We start from the raw sequence: 18,721 nt of genomic DNA, 5'->3' as shown, positions 1-18,721 counted from the left end.
AACTTCTCTCAAAAGAGGAGTCCCACTGCAGCAACCCGTTCAATCTCAGTTATAAAATGGAGGTCCCTCGTCATTGAGCTTAGACTTGAATCGAGCAGAACTCATTGATATGTGAAAAGTTTAAGGACCAGGGGCCTAAATGGTTCCGCAAATACTTATTGGATTATGGCTTACGTACGTAATTTGTCAAAAAAAATGTTATGAGTAAACCATAGATAAAGACAATTTTTATATAATCGCCCTTTTTCCGGTTGGTGATGGCGTAGTCGAAAGCAGTGTTGCTGGTAAGTAGTTTCCTATCAAAATTAGTGGGTTTTTATTCTCTTGGTAGGTTGACCTCAATTTTTGGTAGGTTTTTGCAATATAAGAATACCAAGGAACGGGGTAGCTGTCAGCACCACATAGGCCGGAATATTGATGTGCGATCTGTGTGGTGTTCATTGCTATCACGAGAGCGAGCTACCGGGCACGTCCACAAGTTGCGGATCATGGAATGCTCCTTACGGAGTAGCTGCAACGGCAGTCATGGATAATCAACGGTATCGAGCGGAGAGTCTCAGTGAGAGTTCGGGTGGCACCGGCTCTTGCAGAAATACTAAGTGCCTATGACGATCGATATAACAAGGCGAGTTATTGGCGCCTTAAAATAACCAATAACCGCTTTGTTCCCGCGGCGATCGCTTTGGACCGGAACGAGGTTGCTCATCTACATGAGCTTGACGAGGATCGCCACCTCCACATGAAAGTGTGGCAACAACAACCAAGTTAATTACTGAAAAAATCGCCGGGGGATTCACTTTTTGTCGTTTTTGTGTATTCATTAAAAGTGTAGAATATAGCCATGGATTTCAAATGGCCCAGGAGGTTGCAAAGGTTCTTATTGCTTAAAATTTTAAGAAAAATGCCGTAATTCTGATATTGACGGTCACTCGAAGTAGTGTTAAGGATCTCTGCCAAACTTCGTAAATTCTGGGTAGGAAATGCAGCTTTTTTGCGTTCAATATCTTTACTCGGAAAACAGGGCTATGTGGCAGCTGCATACAAATATGGTAAAATCTGGTCCATACTCGTATGTTGAGGGCTTCATGCAACTCAATGCAACGGCGAAAATGTTTAGTAAATGCGTATTCCTGGGCTCAAACACTTAAGTCGGTATATTCCTTTAACCAATTTCGGCTCGGTTGTTCATTGAAATCAGGGAAAAATACGACTTTATGAACTTAAGATTCCTTATCGGGTGATTGGTATAAAGGGTGCTGTACCAAGATATAGGCCATCTTCAAACTTAAGGCTATAGAGTGATTTCAACTAACAGACGGACGGACATGTCTAAGTCCTATATGACGATATAGTACTTTATGGCCTTGAAAATATTAAATTTGATGTGTTCCAAATGGAATGGCAAAATGACCCAACTCTTCGGTCATTTTGACTTGTATAGCATTTGGTCGGGTTTGGCTGGATTTTTTTTTCATTTTGGTAGGAGTGGCAACACTGGTCGAAAGTCGACATTTTTACAAAGTGGTATTATGGTTGTCTAAGGCGAAATTTTTTTTAACATTTTTGGTATTACGTAAGTCGAAATCGACTATAAAATATGACGAAAACGATCGATATATAAGTTAATTACATTTTAAACTACATCGTGCTACATCGCGCCGGGAACAAGGGTGTATATGTCATGGTTTTTAACGATATATTTTTGTCTAGTTTTACAATAAATTGTCTTTTTGTTAAAGAAGACCGAGGCTTACATAGCCTCTATCACAGCCAACTGTGCTTCTTCAATGTTTTTTTTTCTTCGGGCAGGCACAAGGAGAACAACAGCCAAAAAGCAACAGCCGGGCGGCACCAGTTCTTGCTTAAATATGATGCTCAATGTAGCAATGCGCGCATTGCCCATCCCGCTGCGATCGGCCCTATAGACAGGAAAGGGCTTCATCACCTATAGGAGCTTGATGAGGATCCTCATTGGCTACAACAACCAATGCAGCACCGCATTCTTTATAAAAATTCAGAAGGAAACTCTGAGAAGAGGGTAAACTTTGGTGATTCTCTTATACCAAGTACGTAAAGACTATTTTTCAGTTTAACAAGTATTATTGTATAATTCTTACGCATACACCTTTTTTTTACTTGATTACGTTTCAATAAGCGGTGCAACAACTCTACAATAGATTATGACAACAGGTTAGTTAATGAGTATGATATGGGAAATTTCGAATATTACAATGAAACAAACAAAAAAACCAAAAAATAAATGAAACAGACATACAAACCAAAAATTAACGAAAAACAAAATTAGTTCTAAAAGTAAAAATAACAGTCGTTAGTTGGTTAATTTATTAACTCTATTTCAAAGGCGGCGGGTTTGGAAATAATCCATATAGCTTCGTGTTTATGTTCTTTTCCATATAAAGTTTCTACCTCAAAATTTAAAGACGGCTAAAATGAACAAGTAAGACGGCATTAAGTTCGGCCGGGCCGAACTTTGGATACCCACCACCTCGGGTATATATGTAAACCCCCTCTCGTCACAATCTGGCGAATATTGGATAAATTATGCACCCAAATTCGTCACGGACATTGAGTGGTCTCATAAATATAAGTCACTGATCAATTTTGTAGAACCACATTTTTGTCTTTTTGACAGCTATATCCAAATTTAAAATCATTTGAATCATAAAGTACACGGATGTCGAAAAGCCTAACATAAGTTACTGCATCAAATATGAACGAAATCGGATAATAAATGCCAAATCTGGACCGATCTGAACCAAATTAAACAAGGATATAATAATCATACTATTTTATTATAACTCCACTACTATATACGTAGTTATATCTTATAGGGGCTGGTCTCGATCATATTTTATTCAGGTCCCGAGAACTCATATACAAGTAACATATTCAGATAATAAATCTTCTCTTTATGGGATTAAGATGCTAAATTGGAAGATCGGTCTATATGACAGCTATATCTATAAGTCTGATTTTTGGGCGGATGTTGTGAGGCTTAAAACAACTCACTTTTGCAAATTTCAGCGGATAAAAAATAAAGCTTTTATTGTCTTCAGACCCTTTTATATGACAGCTATATCTTAATATAGTCAGATCTAAATTATATTTAAGTCGGGTTGTGGGTGGCCTAAAACTACTCACTGTTTCGAATTTCAGCGAAATCGGATAATAAATAAAGTCTTAATGGGTTTCAGACCCTTTATCAAGAGATCGGTCTTTATGGCAGCTATATCTAAATATAGTTTGATCTGAAATATATTTGAGTCAGATATTGGGAGGCCTAAAACTACTCAGTTTCAAATTTCAGAGAAAGCGGATAAAAAAAAGGCACTTATGGGCATTAGACCTATTATCGGGAGATCGTCCATATGGCAGCCATATCTAAATATAATCCCATCTGAACCATATTTAGATCATATGTCGCGAGGCTTAAAATAACCTACTATTTTAAATTTCCGATCTGAAGCAAATTTGAGTCAGATGTTAAGAGGCCTAAAACTACTCACTGTTTCGAATTTCAGCAAAACCGGATAAAATATAAAGCATTTATGGGCATTAGACCCATTAACGGGAGATCGGTCTATATGGCAGCTATATCTAAATATAGTCCGATCTAAACCATATTTAAGTCGGGTGTTGGGTTGCCTAAAACTACTCACTGTTTCGAATTTCAGCGAAATCGGGTAATAAATAAAGCTTTTATGGGCATTAGACCCTTTATCGGGAGATAGGTTTATATGGCAGCTATATCTAAACATATTCCATTCTGAAACATATGTGAGTCATGTGTTAAGAGGCCTAAAACTACTCACTGTTTCGAATTTCAGCGAAATCGGGTAATAAATAAGCCTTTTATGGGCATTAGCCCCATTATCGGGAGATAGGTTTATATGGCAGATATATTTAAATATAGTCCGATCTTAAACATATATGAGTCAGTTGTTAAGAGGCCTAAAAATAATCACTGTTTCAAATTTCAGCGAAATCGGATAAAAAATAAAGCATTTATGGGCATTGGACCCATTATCGGGAGATCGGTCTATATGGCAGCTATATCTAAATATAGTCCGATCTAAACCATATGTGGTTCAGATGTCGGAAACCCTTAAACTACTCACTATTTCAAATTTCAGCAAAATCGGTTAAAAAAAAGCATTTATGGGCATTAGACCCCTATCCCCAGATCAGTCTACATAGCAGCTATATCTAAATATGGTCCGATTTGGCCCGTTCAAGAACTTAACCAGCGTGCATCAAAAAAACGTATCTGTGTCAAATTTCAGCTCAATATCTCAATTTTTGAGGCTGTAGAGTGATTACAACCGTAGGGTAGGGCGTACATTCATTTAGTTATTCCGTTTGCTACACATAGATATATCAATTTCCGACCCTACAAAGTATATATGTTTCGGATCGTCGTAAAATTCTAAGACGATTTCTTCAAGTTTTTTGCCTGTTAGGGCGACACACGGACATCGTTTAATCGTCTTCGAATTTTTGTTTGTTTCTCTTTCGAGACGAGCTCAATTATCGGAGATGCAAATGGAAAAGGAAAGCCCAAGATAGCAACACACACCAACCACTATGGGACGCGTTTCGTCTTTGGTTAGAAGACTTTTCAACCATATTAGATGTGATGGCTTCAAGGGCCGTGCGTGATGCCTTGAAGCCATCACACCTAATATGGTTGAAAAGTCTTTCCATACAATGGTGGGTATAAAAAGACATAAAGAGCCATATGAAATGGCGAAATATTTTTTGGTTCCTAGTTTAGAAATTTAAAAGCACGTGCCTTGGGAAAATTATTGTGAAAAAGTTTTACCAACCAATGATACATTTAAAGCATAAGAGGAGACATCACTACAAAATCATCAACTAAATGAGAGCTGCGCGGTTTGATAATAACACAAATCACCATACAAATTTAAGGCGAATCCGAAAAAAATGTACCAAAACTCGAAACGGCATATGCAGAATTTTATGAAAATTGAAAAGAAAAGCTCAGTGATTCCAAGACAGTAATTCTTCTAACTTATTTCTTTGCAAGAGCCCAAGTAGGTCTTCATATGGTATAAGCTTGGGTCAAAACAAATGGACTCATTATGCAGAAGACGAAATAATTGTTGTGTTGTAATCATTGGTTTTAAAAGTAATCATGGTTGGTTGCCTAGTTTGTATAGACTAGGTCTTGATATTTAATATCCCTAGTAGCTAACCTGTTGCGAATAGAACTTAGAAATATATCCTATCTAACTAATGCCTTACCGCCTTTGCAGTCAACATGGAGAAAAAAAACTATGTATGTACATGTTTACGTTCAACTCTATTAAGGAAAACAAAACTTTTTCTCTTTATAAGAAAAAAAAAAAACATATACATTGGGATAATTTACATGTGAGGGTGTCGAAGCTAGTCTGCTGTTGAGATGGGCTCTGAGGCCTCGTGTGCGTGGGTGTAGTCCATTGTGTTTCTATAATTGAGAAATGAAATTAGAAAATTATGAAAAAAACGAAAAAGAAAAATAAAAAAGTTATGTATAATAAAAAATAAAAAGTTTTTAATTAAAAAAAAATAAATTAAAAAATTAAAACAAATACCATTATAGGAAAAAATAAAAATATATAATTTTTTGTAAAAAATACATGATACACCATCAAGTTAATATTATTACACATGTGCAGATATTAGTGATATGGTATGTATTTAATTAAGATGAGGTATTTTACATTGTATTTTGAGTAGACCCTTAAAATCGTGAACATAAAAAAATTCTGGGCAATAACAAACGTATGAATTGGGGGTTTTTCATGTTCTACATTTGCGACATGGCTATAGGTTCTATGGGCCGGGACGACCATGCTACTACCTTATGCAAATACATGGCTACTACGACAACCACAACAAGATTAGGTTTAAAGACACGTGTCTAACCGTAACTGCTTGGGGATATAAAGTCCTTTATGATCGTTTTAGAAAATAGGAAAATGTAGAGATTTACGTATCAAGAAAATCAAGTGAAAAAGAAATGTACTCGCATCGATGATAATTCCTTCTGTCGCCTTTTTCAGGTCGCCACAATTGTCCATAATGACGGGAGGATTGTAAATTTGAGGAGAATCCAGACAAGAAAAAATTTGACTCATTATCCTGTGACCTCTTATGCTATCGCCGCCCACCGCACAACACACACTTGTCAGTTGTTGTTGTTGTTGTAGCAGTGTGTTGTACGCCGATGCGGCAGCCCTTGCCGATGAAAGATTCCATCGGATCAATCCGGTACGTATAAACGGCTGCCATGGGATTGATAGTTGTCAATCTCTCACGTGTCCGTGAAGATTAAGTTAACTTTAACTAGTACGTACACAAACCAATTACATTTTCAGCATAATGTTAACACGTTAACAGAGATCTGTTATTAAGTTAACAGCAAATATTAAATAATAAAAAAATATTTTGGCTCCAAATCCCGCAAAAAAAAAAAAACAATAAAAAACCAAAATATATCACAAACGCTTCAAATTTAACAGAAAATATTAAATTATGTAAATATTTACCATTATCACCTATGAAAACAACTTTTCTCACGAGTGCTTTTCTAGATAAATATGATGTGGCAGACTGAAAAACAGTGGGTCAATCACCGCTTGGGGATTTATTATATGGACCAAGGGCTTTCCAGTATTGAACAAAAAATGATATTGGCCATTTTTGATTGTATTGGCCATATCAGAGAAGTTTCACATTAAAGAAAGATGAGCCCACTGTGGCGGACTGAAACATAGTGCGTCAATCACCGCTGGGGAATTTATTATACCCCAAAAATAAACACCAAACAAGCATGAACGCCTATCGGTACAATAGGTAAGGTTTAAAAGAAGGTGCAGCTATTAATCCGCCCCATGCCACTATGGACATACACCTAATAGACTTGTTGTGCGCTCTAAAAACTTTAAAGTTACATCTAAAAATACAATTTTAATTTTGGAATTCTGTGCTACTTACAAAATCCTTGATTGTTTTCAATACCACTCCCCTAAGTTGGTTCATGTCTGGTATTGCGTCTCCACCTAAGTGACGGTATCTGTTAAAAGCGAAAGCCGGACAATGCTCTAACGTCTCATCATCTGCCTCGCATGTCCTACACATGCTATAACTTGCCGCACCGATTTTATATTACTGAGCTCGTCGTCCTATGTGTTCCGTTATGATACCAATAGCTATGCTGACCTCCTACTTACTTCCTTTCGTTAATATCCTCGTCTTCTCACGATCTGGATCCCCCCCATAGGATTTTCGCTGTCCTACCGACCGTTTCACTGTTCCACAATGTTGCATGCGCATTCGTCGCCCGCTCCCTTAAATCGAACTGCGTCGACCCGAAAAACTTTGGATTAACCAATTTTATTGACGGCTGTCCTCTGGCCTCCACCGCCGAATCGTCTGCCCTTTCATTTCCCCTACTCCGTTATGGCCCGCCACCCAAACGAAGCGAATTTTGCAATCCATTAATCTCCTTCTTACACTGCAAGACTGTTCGTGACCCTACCGTCCTGGTTGTTATTGCCCTTATGTCAATTCTACGATCGGTAAAGATGTTTACACCCAACGTCCACGCGTTAGCACCACACCACTTCACGCATTCCGTGATCGCCCGGATCTCCGTCGGGACAGTATGGGATTCAAGCAAAAGGTACTTGAGAGTAGAAAACTTCCTTGTGGTTAAAAAGTTTATTCCCCCACCCCAAAATTTTGTTCCAAATGGACGTATACACCAAGACCATTCATTTCTACTTTAAAGAGACACTAACAATCATAGGGTATTTCAAGAACTTAGTACTAGTAACATACACAAAATCAGATAGAGCACTTAACATTTTGTTGTTTGGCAACTACCACTTCCTGTAAATGAATATATATCCAATGAAACCATGACATAATGACCAGGTAGAGTACCTTAAACAGCTGATTACATTTTTTTCCGCGAAGTGTACTATCTGTCAACGAATTTTGGTTGTGGGCGTGTGTATTATAGATAAGAACCAAAAATGGCGCGACCTAGTAACATCCACAAAATCAGAGTTGCACTAATGACTGATTTTGACAGATAGTGCACTCACTATTTTGTTGTTGGGCAACTGCCACTACCTGTAAATCAATATATCTTGAATGAAACTTCAACGTTTGCTGTGCTTTCAAAAATCTTACCAGCACCTGGGCAAATCAAAAATTATTCACCACACTTAACGTCATATTTTTACTACCATTCGACAAAAAGCCTAGGCTGTCAAATTTCTGAACACTTAAATTATAAATTAAAACAATTAAACTGTGAAAAAGGAAAAAAAGTGAAATAATTTTAAAATTCAAACCGAGCATTTGACGTTCTAGTGGAATTTGAGCTATCAGCTGGACACGTGGGCCAACCTTCCTAATTCAAACATGGCACTATCTGTCAACGATTTTTTTTGTGTGTGTACATTATAGTTGAGAACAACAACACACACAAGCAACGAAAAATGGCGCGAATACTCAAAATCAGAGTTGCACTAATCACTGATTATGACAGATAGTTTACTCAATATTTCGTTGTTGGGCAACTGCCACTACCTGTAAATGAATATATCTTGGTCTGCTTTCGTAGTACGAAATTCGTACGAAAGCAACGTGGTTGATTTGGCAAAAGCATATGTAAACAAACACACGCCTTGTTTTTATATCAGAAAACAAACAATGTGCGAACGATTTGTGTGATCAGTTCATATTTTGAAAATGACAGCGAGACGCTTTCATATACACTGATTAATTTCTCATATCTCACTGTAGCGGCGATGAATGCGAGTTAAAAATACTCCCAAGCTCTGAATGGTGGTTGTCTTTCAAAATTATCTACTCAACAACAACTTGTTCGTTTTACTCTATCTTCGGTGTCTCGCTCTTCAGTCGTCTGGAAATACAACATCATATGGGATCAGTGTTTACGAGTGCAGCAAAAACACCAAGGATTTAGTGCAGGCCTTTGATATATACTCCGAACGGGACATGATAGGACATTAACGAAAGGTATTTGAGAGTAGAATACGAAAATTATAGAGAAATTTGGGCCATATACCACCCCAAAATTATGCCCCAAACGGACAAGTATTCCAACGGCACCATATGGTATTTGAGAGTTAAATAAGAATATAAATAATTGTTAAATTTGGAGCATGTCAAAAAGGGCCGCAAACACTTATGGATATAGCGAAGCACACTGGGCAAGCTAGTTCTTTTTTTATAAATTATGATCGATCCAAATATTCGCATTGATTAATTACAAAAAATTCATAATTTTGACACACATAGTGCCATCAGATAAAAAACATATAGTGTGATAGGGCCTTAACTCAGTTCAAACTGCTGTCTCGGCATAGATAAATTATATATAAGTAAAGAATTTTAACTTCGCACAAGACTGGTTGGTGGCGCTTGTGAATAAATGAGTAATGTTTAAGAACATGCGGTAAGCAGAATTATTATTTCCTTTCACCTGGCGTAGTGCCCGTATATAGGGCTTCGACAGTCGTAGCTTTCAACATGTGTACCTTTATTTATTTTATTTCTGCTATAAATTTGTTTTTTTTGTGCAATTTTCTAACAGATCAATAACAAATTAATTACTGAAATAATCACCGGAGATAACTCAATATTATTTCACTTCCAGCTGTTTCTGTGCATTTTTTAGGAGTTGGTGCTCTATTCCGCTTATCACGTGAACTACTATCAAAATCCAAATAAAAAAATGGTTAATGAAAGATTTGTGAAAAATTTAAATGCTTTTTTATGCTTATGACTTAAAAGTAGCATCTAGCCAAAATTAATCCTAGTGTAATATAATGGCAGGATTGTGTTGGCGTAGAAAATGTGCAGTAAATTTGTTTAAGTAAAGAGAGATATTTTGTTGAAGTCTTTCAAAACTAGAAACAGAATATCCTGTTTAAGAGTTCAGAATAAAAGCACGAACGTCAACGACCTTACTCCCACCAAACTGGTGGATAGAGCGACTCCATCGTTCCGACAAAATGCCATTAGGTCTACCGTAACCCATACTGTCTATCGCTAAGAAGCCCATTGGTCTCTAAGTATCTGACAAGATGGCGGTTAATCATACTCTCCATAACCTTGGAGAACGCGGAGCATATCGAAATTGGCCGGTAATTCGCAGGTTTGTTCGCCCCACCTTTTTTTTGGGGATGGGTTAAACGTTCGCTATCTTCCAACTCGCCGGGAAAACTCCCGCACCGTAAACAAGGTTGCGTAGTGGAAGAGCAAGCGTCGAAGAACTCTTACAAAGGAGAAGTGTTGATATACCATTTGGGCCCGGAGATTTATTAACGTCGAGATCCGCAAGGACCCTTTTAACTCCACGTGTTCAATATCTGAGGCATCGAACTAGGTACACTATCAATCACGGGGTGTGGTTGATTGCTAAATGGCATGGAAGAATTTCCTGCAAACATTTCGGCCAGTACATTATATACAATAATTGACGGCTTCGGGGTTGAGGAAGAGGCGCCGCGAAGAGCAGAATACGAAAAGGACGCTGAAATGGTGCAGTGATCGGAACTACCAAGAGGCGCAAGGACATTCACTTCATACATCCCAGGGTGGCGAAGTTAAGAATAGGTCAAGAGTATTATGTTTGTCTCCTTGGACACATGAAATGTGTGTCGGTTCATTCACTAGTTGCATCAGGCGAAAAGCTCGGCGTATTGACGCTCCGGAATCGTATGTCCCGAATGGGAAAGCCAGGAGGAGTTGTGGACATTGAAATCGCCAGCAACAACGAAGATCCTCTAAGATTGTAGTAATTGAGTCACAAAGGGAGTCAAAGACTCTTTAGGAAACGTCCCTTTCCGAGTTTGGACTTCTATATATAAACCCGAAATAAAGTACGTGTGTTCCAATCCTAAATTTAACCCAAATGGAATTAAATTCCGGATCTTGTGAACCCAAGTGTTGCTGCCTATAGAACAATATATCATTACGTACATATAGCTCAAGTCCTATGTGGGGGAAAAAAGAGATAGAGTGTGATACCCTGGAATGTGAAAACCCTGTGGATCAGAATCCTCATCCACCTTGGTTACACATAAAGCGAGGACATCAGGTCGATGATAATGCACATGGGAATATACCGCGAGAAAGTTCAAACGTATGGTCCGACCTAGGCGAGTAGAATACGAATGCAAAAACATGTCTAAAAATTGCACAGGGAAGGACCTACGGGGTCTTGAGAATTTTGAAACCTGTTAACATGGGCATATGGTATATGTTTTTCGTGAACGTGGGTGCAATGTTTGGTACCACTTTTAGGAAGTAAACCGAATTCCATAAGTTTATCATTTTATGCAATTTTTTTTATTTTTTTCCTTAATACGGTACCAAATATCAGCCAAATCGGAGGTGCGTCCCATAAAGTGAATTTTTGCCGAAAACCCTATAACGTCGTTTCTTGATGTTTTTCTAACGACCATATCATAAAGGAACAATTGGTAATCTGAAATGTGAATTTATTTCAATTCCCATGTTTTTGTAAATATTTAAAGTTCAATGATCCCAAAAGAGATTATTCACACCATTAGGCTACAATTCGAATAATAAAGCCCATAAATCAAATACGATGACACCACTTGTTATAAAGAATTTATGAAAGTATTCGAAAAAATAGGAAATAGCTAAAAAAATATATGAAATTAACGACAATTCTAATACCAATGTTGCCTTTATACAACAGCTCTGTCCTCAACATTTTATTGTCATTTCAAATGTTACATCTAATATAAACAGAACATATGAACGCAATTCAAAACTATAAACAAGTTTCTAAATAATGTGTCTTGTATTGAGGCTAGATATAGACTGTAACGCCACAATGTTTTTACAAAATCAACTATCCTGTATTTGTTAAAACTACAAGTTCCATCTGTTGGCATTAGGTGGTTAAAGTTCTATGCAAGCCCCAATCTTCCAATTGTTTGGGAATTGTAATTACATTACAAGTTGGCTGTACTGCTAACACCATACAAAAATTGCAATTAGTGCTGCCAAGTTCCAACAACGCACACAAAATGCAGCGAATGAGAACACCAAAGAGAATATACACATTTTTGAACATGAACATGAAAATAAAACCCCAATTCACGCAAAATTGTTTTGCCCAAATATCAAATATTTGATTTTTGAATAAATCCTTTCACCACAGCACATAGAACTTACGTTGTCCAACGGGATACATTTTGATGTCTTTTTTAGATTACTATTGAATTAGAATTATAAAAAAAAGACTTGTTTGTCTTGCTCTTTTTGTTTCTCCTTTGTAGTGTGTGTGTGAGTGTGTTGATAAACTATATGGATTTGTTCAGACTTTTGTTGTATCACTTGTAGTCAGAATTGATTTTTGTTGTTGTTACGATTTTCGTTTTGGTTTCGTTAACAGAAATGGCAATATTTTGTTACAATTTTATGCTTAGAATAAGAATTTCTCTAAATTTCTGGTATTTGAAACACAGCAAATGAAGAACACAATATTAGGCACAAATTTATGATAAATCTTTTTGTTGCTGTTTGCACGCTCTTGCTTAAAATTTTATTTCGTCGTTAAAAATATACTTTTTTTTTATTAATCTAACACTAAGAATCACTGTATGTAAATGCTTTCTTCACGCTTTATTCAAGAATTAATCTTGGAATTTTGTTGTAATTGTTTGCCAAGATGACGTTGGTGAGACTTCTTTGGCCGTCGTGGTTCTGGTTTTATTTAATTTTTGTTCAAAAGGTGGGTACAAATCTATCGACAATGTGTGTTGTGGCGATGTATGAGTGTGTTGAATGCTGCTTCTGCTGGCCCGATTTTCACGACTTTTCGTTTTTAGATTTTCGACGTTAAGAATGTAAATTTCATTGGATTTTTATATACATCGTGTAGAGGAAGCTTTACAATTTATTTTTATTGTAAAATAACTGCAGTAGGATTGCAGCAAACTATCCAAAAACCCAAATGAAAATTTACAAGTTTTTCACGTTCGTTCTTTCACAATATATTAACCGATACAGATCACAATGTCGATTAATCGATTAGTCGACTTTTTATGTAAAAAAGTCGAAGTCGACTTTCAATAAATTAAAACCCGAATAGTCCAAAGGAAGGCTACACAGAATTGACATCTTTATTATTTGTGGTAGTTGTACAAATGAGACCATAGAATACAAGATTTTTATAATATGTACTAAAATTAATCGTTTTTATTTGCTAATAACTTAATTTCATGTTGCAAGGGCCAATTAAAACATAAATTTTCATTCGTATTTGCAAGAAAAAAATTCCCTAATGCTTATTATGTCACCCTGTTACGCAGAGAAAATTTCATTGTAACAAAAATGTCGTTTAGAAAATGTCAATGCATTTTTATGGTAACGAAAATGTCACCAGGGGTGCATACTACCCTTAAAGCTGAGTATGCACCTCTAGCTTTCGGTTACAGGCAAGATATTTCTATCACCACTGACAAATATTTGTATAGAATACAAGATAGCGACAAAAATCGATTTATAATGTTGGCCAAATTTTAAACATTGTTGACCAATGAAGTACTTATGTGCTGTAATTAATCGTTTTTATTTGAAAATATATTTATTTTATCTTGTATTGGACAATTAAAACATACACTTCTTGGTAAACAAACAGACTTGCATTGGAAACTTTTTTTGCGCTTTATTTGTGCCCTTTACGGCTTGTCTATCCAGTACTAAATTAAAACACAGCAAGCATATACATAACGCACACAAGCTTAACTACACGTCACAACGTTACGGAAACGACTGATTAGCGTGATTTTACGTTTGTTATCGATTATTACGTTTTTAATCCAATTATCGATACCAATTAAAGAAGTTATCGACAAATCAGACTAGTTACAAAACATAACACCAACATCGCACCGGAAAATCAAAAAAATAAAGAATAATAGAATAAAATGTCAATTTCATACAGTGGAACTTTAAAACGTTCCCAGGGCATTGTCTCTGCCATCGGAAAAGAATTGAAACGTATTAATTTAAAGGGAGTTAATCGTATAACAGTAACATTTGATCCCTTCGCAGAGAATGTAAAATCAACGAGGTAAGTACAAGAGTACAGCATGCGTCGAAAGAAAGTACTTTATTAGATAAAACTTTGGGTGAATTTAATAAAAATATGAAATAAAGGGGAAACTTAAGATAATATTAACAAAATTATTATTATTATTCTATAATTTGTAAGTGCCAATTTTATGTAAATGGTTTTTTTTATAATATTTTGTTTCTTCTCTTGTGTATACGTTGTATTTGACGTTTTTCGTATATTGGCTATGAACCGAATTTTCCATTTTCCTAACGCATGCGCGAAAATAAATGACATATGGCGAGAAAATGATTTTTCTTATTGTTCCCCATTAAGAGCAAAGAAGATGTCAAAATATTCTAGACATTACATACGGAAAGAAGGTTTATATCTGCACATACAAAAGAACTGGCCTACTTTTTTCTGAAAAACTTGACACAAAAATTTTACTTACCGTAAACTTTGCTAATAATTCCCACGGCCAGTTTCGCCCCCAGATCTGGAAAAGTCATAGGTAGGTTGTGGAGTTGAGCTGGCCCACCCGCCAGCTCCCTCTCCGTGGACATTTTTGTCGGTGTTGGAGTCAGCTTGAGGCCTTATTTTTGCTCCAACTTAGAAGAAATATGTTTGTAATGTGGATTTCTCCACACAAATTGTTTGGCTGAAAAAAGAACAAAAATCGGGAATTTGTTATGGTTTTTTCTCGATGATGTGTTACAAAAAAATAAAGCTAAAAATAGTTCAGTATGTCCAACTAAAAATTTTTTCGTTTTCAGAGACTTCCTTTTTCTACTGTCCACTCCCCGTGTGGTGCTAACAAATCCCAAGTGTGTGGTAAAAACGGATGTTGTATGCAATCGTCAGCCTGCCGAAGTTAAATTTTCCTTAATACCAAAAGCACAAGGTGGGTATGTGGTTTTTAATATGAAAAATATATTCTATAATGTATAGAAAAATTTCTTCACAGTAGAAGTTAGGAAGACTCAATTTTTTAAAAATATAGAATAAGGACACATTGGCCATAAGCAATTGGTAAAGTAATTGTTTACGGCCAATGTTTGGTGTATAAAGATCAGCTGCAGCAAGATTATAGTCCTGCAAAAGGGCAGGAGATTAACTAAAAAATCCAATTTATTTCAAAAGAAAAATGGAACTCTTTTTTTCCCCCATACTTCTGCAAGAGGGCTAACGGCAATTGTTGGGCGTTTACCGCACTGGTTGGATACGACAGTTGTTAGACGATAATACCATACTGCGTTGTGGTCTTCCGATGCTGAGAAGTTTGGCTGAGTCCTTTTAAATCAGAGCGAATGAGCTGCTTATCCTGGGCGAAGAAGACTTGCGTTGGAAACTCGGATTGAGCAGGCTATGAGTATTGTGCAAAAACTCTCGTCTTGGTGCTGACGTCGCAGAGGTCAAGTCTGTGACAATGATGCTCAAAGCCCTATGGTAGCGGAATTGTCCATCCGGGATTCGAAATGGCGCAGTTAGTATCACAAAGTGGCACTCGTAAAATATCTGAGAAAGGCTGTTAAGAAAATGGATTTTCTGGTCCATTTGGATCGGATGAATGAGAAATTGCGGGGAAGGCGGAAAGTTTAAGTGCATTCTGAGAAAAGATTGAGTTCTTAGTCATGGTGCTGTTTATACAATGTATAGGCATTCAAACGGGAAGGAAAAAGACAATGTCTAGTCAGAAATGTGGCTTTGCTGGGGTGCTTCCCTGTAAGTAGGGTTGTGTCTACAGATACAGCAAAGGTTTGCTTTGCGTGCCTTTGCTTTTTATACTCATAAGTTACATGATCTGTACAGTGTGAAAAAGGGGATTCCATTAGGGCGTGAGGTTTGGCTCAATGCTTCGGATCTGGCAAGTGGGATGTTAGTTGGGAAAATGTGCTACATTTTAAGGCACTTGATTAAAGGATGGTGACACTCGTACGGGATCATAAAGACTTTGTTTTTGGCTAGAGTCTGGATTTCACACTAACTGGACATTGCTCCTTTAATGATTTCCTGACAGATTCCACAACTTATTGTACCATTTTGGGAGATCTGAGGACTGGAATCATGTATTGACAAAATACCCGTACTATACTGACATTAGAGTTGGTGGCGCGATAGGGATTAATAAGGCGGTGTGGTGTTTTACTTCACGAGAAGAATTTGGTGGGAGAAATACTAGAAACGCTATTTTTGCATGACCAAGTGATGCTATACTGGTACGACAGAGTTGTTATTGTAGCTAGATTTTCATGTGGAGGTAGCGATCCTCGTCAAACTTCTGTAGGTGAGTGAGCTCATTTCGGTCCAAAGAACCGAACGCTGCGGTTCTTCAGGCGGTGCGACCCGTCCTCTCACTGAGACTCTCCGCTCGATAACACTGATTGTTGTTATTGTAGGAGTGTGTTATAAACTGAGGCGGCAGCCCTTGCTGATGAGAAACTCCATCGGGTCAATCCGGTACGTACAACCGGCTGCCATGGGATGGGTGAGGTGCTCACAGCTATCCCGTGCCGGTGCGATCGAGTAATTTGGAGCTGAGTATGACCTGACCTGGCACCTGTCTTACCCATGTTGATGCTGCGCTGTTTTGTCTCTTTGTTGTTTTCCGTTGCTTTGTTGTTGTGTCGTCCATGATGGTAGCCATTTTCTTCGTTGAATTTAAGGTAATATAGCTCTTAAGAGATACGTTCCCGTGAGGTTCAGCGCTATTAGAGAGAACCTCTAGATCAAGCGGCATATCAAGCAGGTCTAGATAACATTCATGCAGACACGGTAAATAGCTGCCGGATGAATGTAGTCATTGAACAACGACCGCCTCCCATTGCACCTGAAAAAATTGACCTCCGCAGGCAAACCAGAGTAGTTCTGGCTCAAATACGTTCCTGCATATGCAGCCGCCTCAACTCCTACAGAGCAAGAATTGATGCCGACGTGCATGATGTATGTCCCGATTGTAACCAGGGACCGCACGATACACGTCACCTTTTTAACCGCCCAGCCAGACCTACTCGACTCAGACCCAGATCCCTGTGGACGCACCCCATCTTAGTCGCAGAGTTCCTGGGTCTTGACACTCAACAGAATCAAGCAGACGACAGATAGAACACAATAAACTGCTACAACAACAACAACTACACTAACTAGAAGGACGTCGAGAAATAGGAAGCTATAGAACATTTGTTCTGCACCGGCAAGCAAAGTGTTACACATTAGGATCTGATCTGGAATGTATGCTTGTTAAAGCGATCTGACTGAATAATTTAAAGTCAAACGTGGGCCTATTAAGCCCATTTACAATTCCAAGCGATCTACAGCAATAAGAAATAATTGGGACAAAATTTGTAGATATGGCCCATTTACAATCCCAACTGACCTACACCAATACAAGTATTTGTGTGAAATTTTAGGTGCTTATTTTTAATCCTTCAATAAAAATTCTCAAAAAGCAAACATAGTACCAGCGGTAAAAGAAAAATTCAAAGCCTTGCACAACCGAGCAGATAAAAAAATTGAGAAAGTTAGGAACAACAACTGATAGATAGTCAGTAACTTTATCTACCTCGGCACCACCGTAACCGAAACGAATGGCACCAGTTTTGAGATTAAGCGAAGAATAATACTGGCAAACAGATGCTACTTTGGATTAAATACAAGACTCTGGTACTACCCGTATTGTTATATGGTTCTGAACCATGGGTACTTGTGAAAGCAGATCAGGCAGTGCTTGGAGTATTTGAGAGAAAGATTCTTCGTAAAATATATGCAACAGTTTGCGTTAATGGAGAATATAGACGACGTATGAACCACGAGCTGTATGACGACGATAGCATAGTTACACGCATCAAAATATAACGGCTGTGTTGGCTAGGTCATGTTGTCAGAATGGATGAAGAAGCTCCAGCAAAGAAGTCTTTTGCAGGCAAACACTGTGGTACACGCAAACCGGGAAGACCAAAAGCCCTATGGAAAGATCAAGTGGTGGGAGACACCTCGAAACTTGGTGTCTGAGATTTTAGAATGACCGCAGAAGATCGAGGCGCTTGGAACGCTACTCTACGTTCGGCTAGTGGAACAAATATTCTGTCATAGCCAATTAAAGTAAAGTTAGTCTTATTAGTATGGTAGCTCTTACAAGTCGCTGTAGATCGTTGTAGATCGATAGATATGAAGCCACTTACAAACTGTGACATTTGGGATGATAAACCCAATGTTTCAAACTCCCCCTTATGTTCATTATTTCTGGAGTAGTCACTATTACCTTCTATCAGATCTGCGAATAGAGAGCCCAAGAAAATTACTTACTAAATGACTCACAATAACCTGTTTTCAAACACAGTAATTGAATATATGTTTGTTTTTACTTTATTTACAGAACAACTTAAAGTGAAAGACGTTCGTTTCCTTAGCAATAACCTGAATACATTGGAAATATTGCAATTGTGCAATAAGCATATTTCAACATTGGCACCTGAGGAGGAAGAGACCACTAAAGTGCTTACCAAAGCTGAAAAGCAAAAAATCGCCAGTGCAGGAAAGAAAGCACCAAAGAAAAAGTAA

The 18,721-nt window shown here is 37.5% G+C and overlaps 2 protein-coding genes across 5 annotated transcripts in view; one reads left to right on the top strand and one right to left on the bottom strand.

Moving 5' to 3' along the window:
- The window catches only part of LOC106084074 (protein argonaute-2), a 27,140-nt gene extending 12,322 nt beyond the window's left edge, over positions 1–14,818 (bottom strand). Inside the window, exons 1-2 of one of the 4 annotated variants that reach the window (XM_059368835.1) lie at positions 14,616–14,818; positions 5,414–5,491 (exon numbers count right to left, since the gene is read on the bottom strand). In XM_059368835.1, coding sequence (XP_059224818.1) covers positions 5,414–5,491; positions 14,616–14,727 — 190 coding nt within the window. In that variant the 5' untranslated portion in view covers positions 14,728–14,818. Of the gene's footprint in view, positions 1–5,413; positions 5,492–12,276; positions 13,110–14,615 lie in introns of those variants that run through there. The other 3 variants (XM_013247530.2, XM_059368836.1, XM_013247531.2) reach the window with 3 other exon arrangements.
- Positions 13,958–18,721, top strand: LOC106084075 (uncharacterized). The gene is made up of 3 exons (XM_013247533.2): positions 13,958–14,179; positions 14,938–15,065; positions 18,537–18,721. The coding sequence occupies exons 1-3, from the start codon at positions 14,034–14,036 to the stop codon at positions 18,719–18,721; spliced, it is 459 nt and encodes a 152-aa protein (XP_013102987.2). The 5' UTR covers positions 13,958–14,033.

This window comes from Stomoxys calcitrans, chromosome 5 (genome assembly GCF_963082655.1).
Source record: "Stomoxys calcitrans chromosome 5, idStoCalc2.1, whole genome shotgun sequence".
In the NCBI taxonomy this organism is placed as follows: Eukaryota; Metazoa; Arthropoda; class Insecta; order Diptera; family Muscidae; genus Stomoxys; species Stomoxys calcitrans.
The sequence above is the reverse complement of the archived record's forward strand: the minus strand, read 5'-3'. Positions and strand labels throughout refer to the sequence as shown.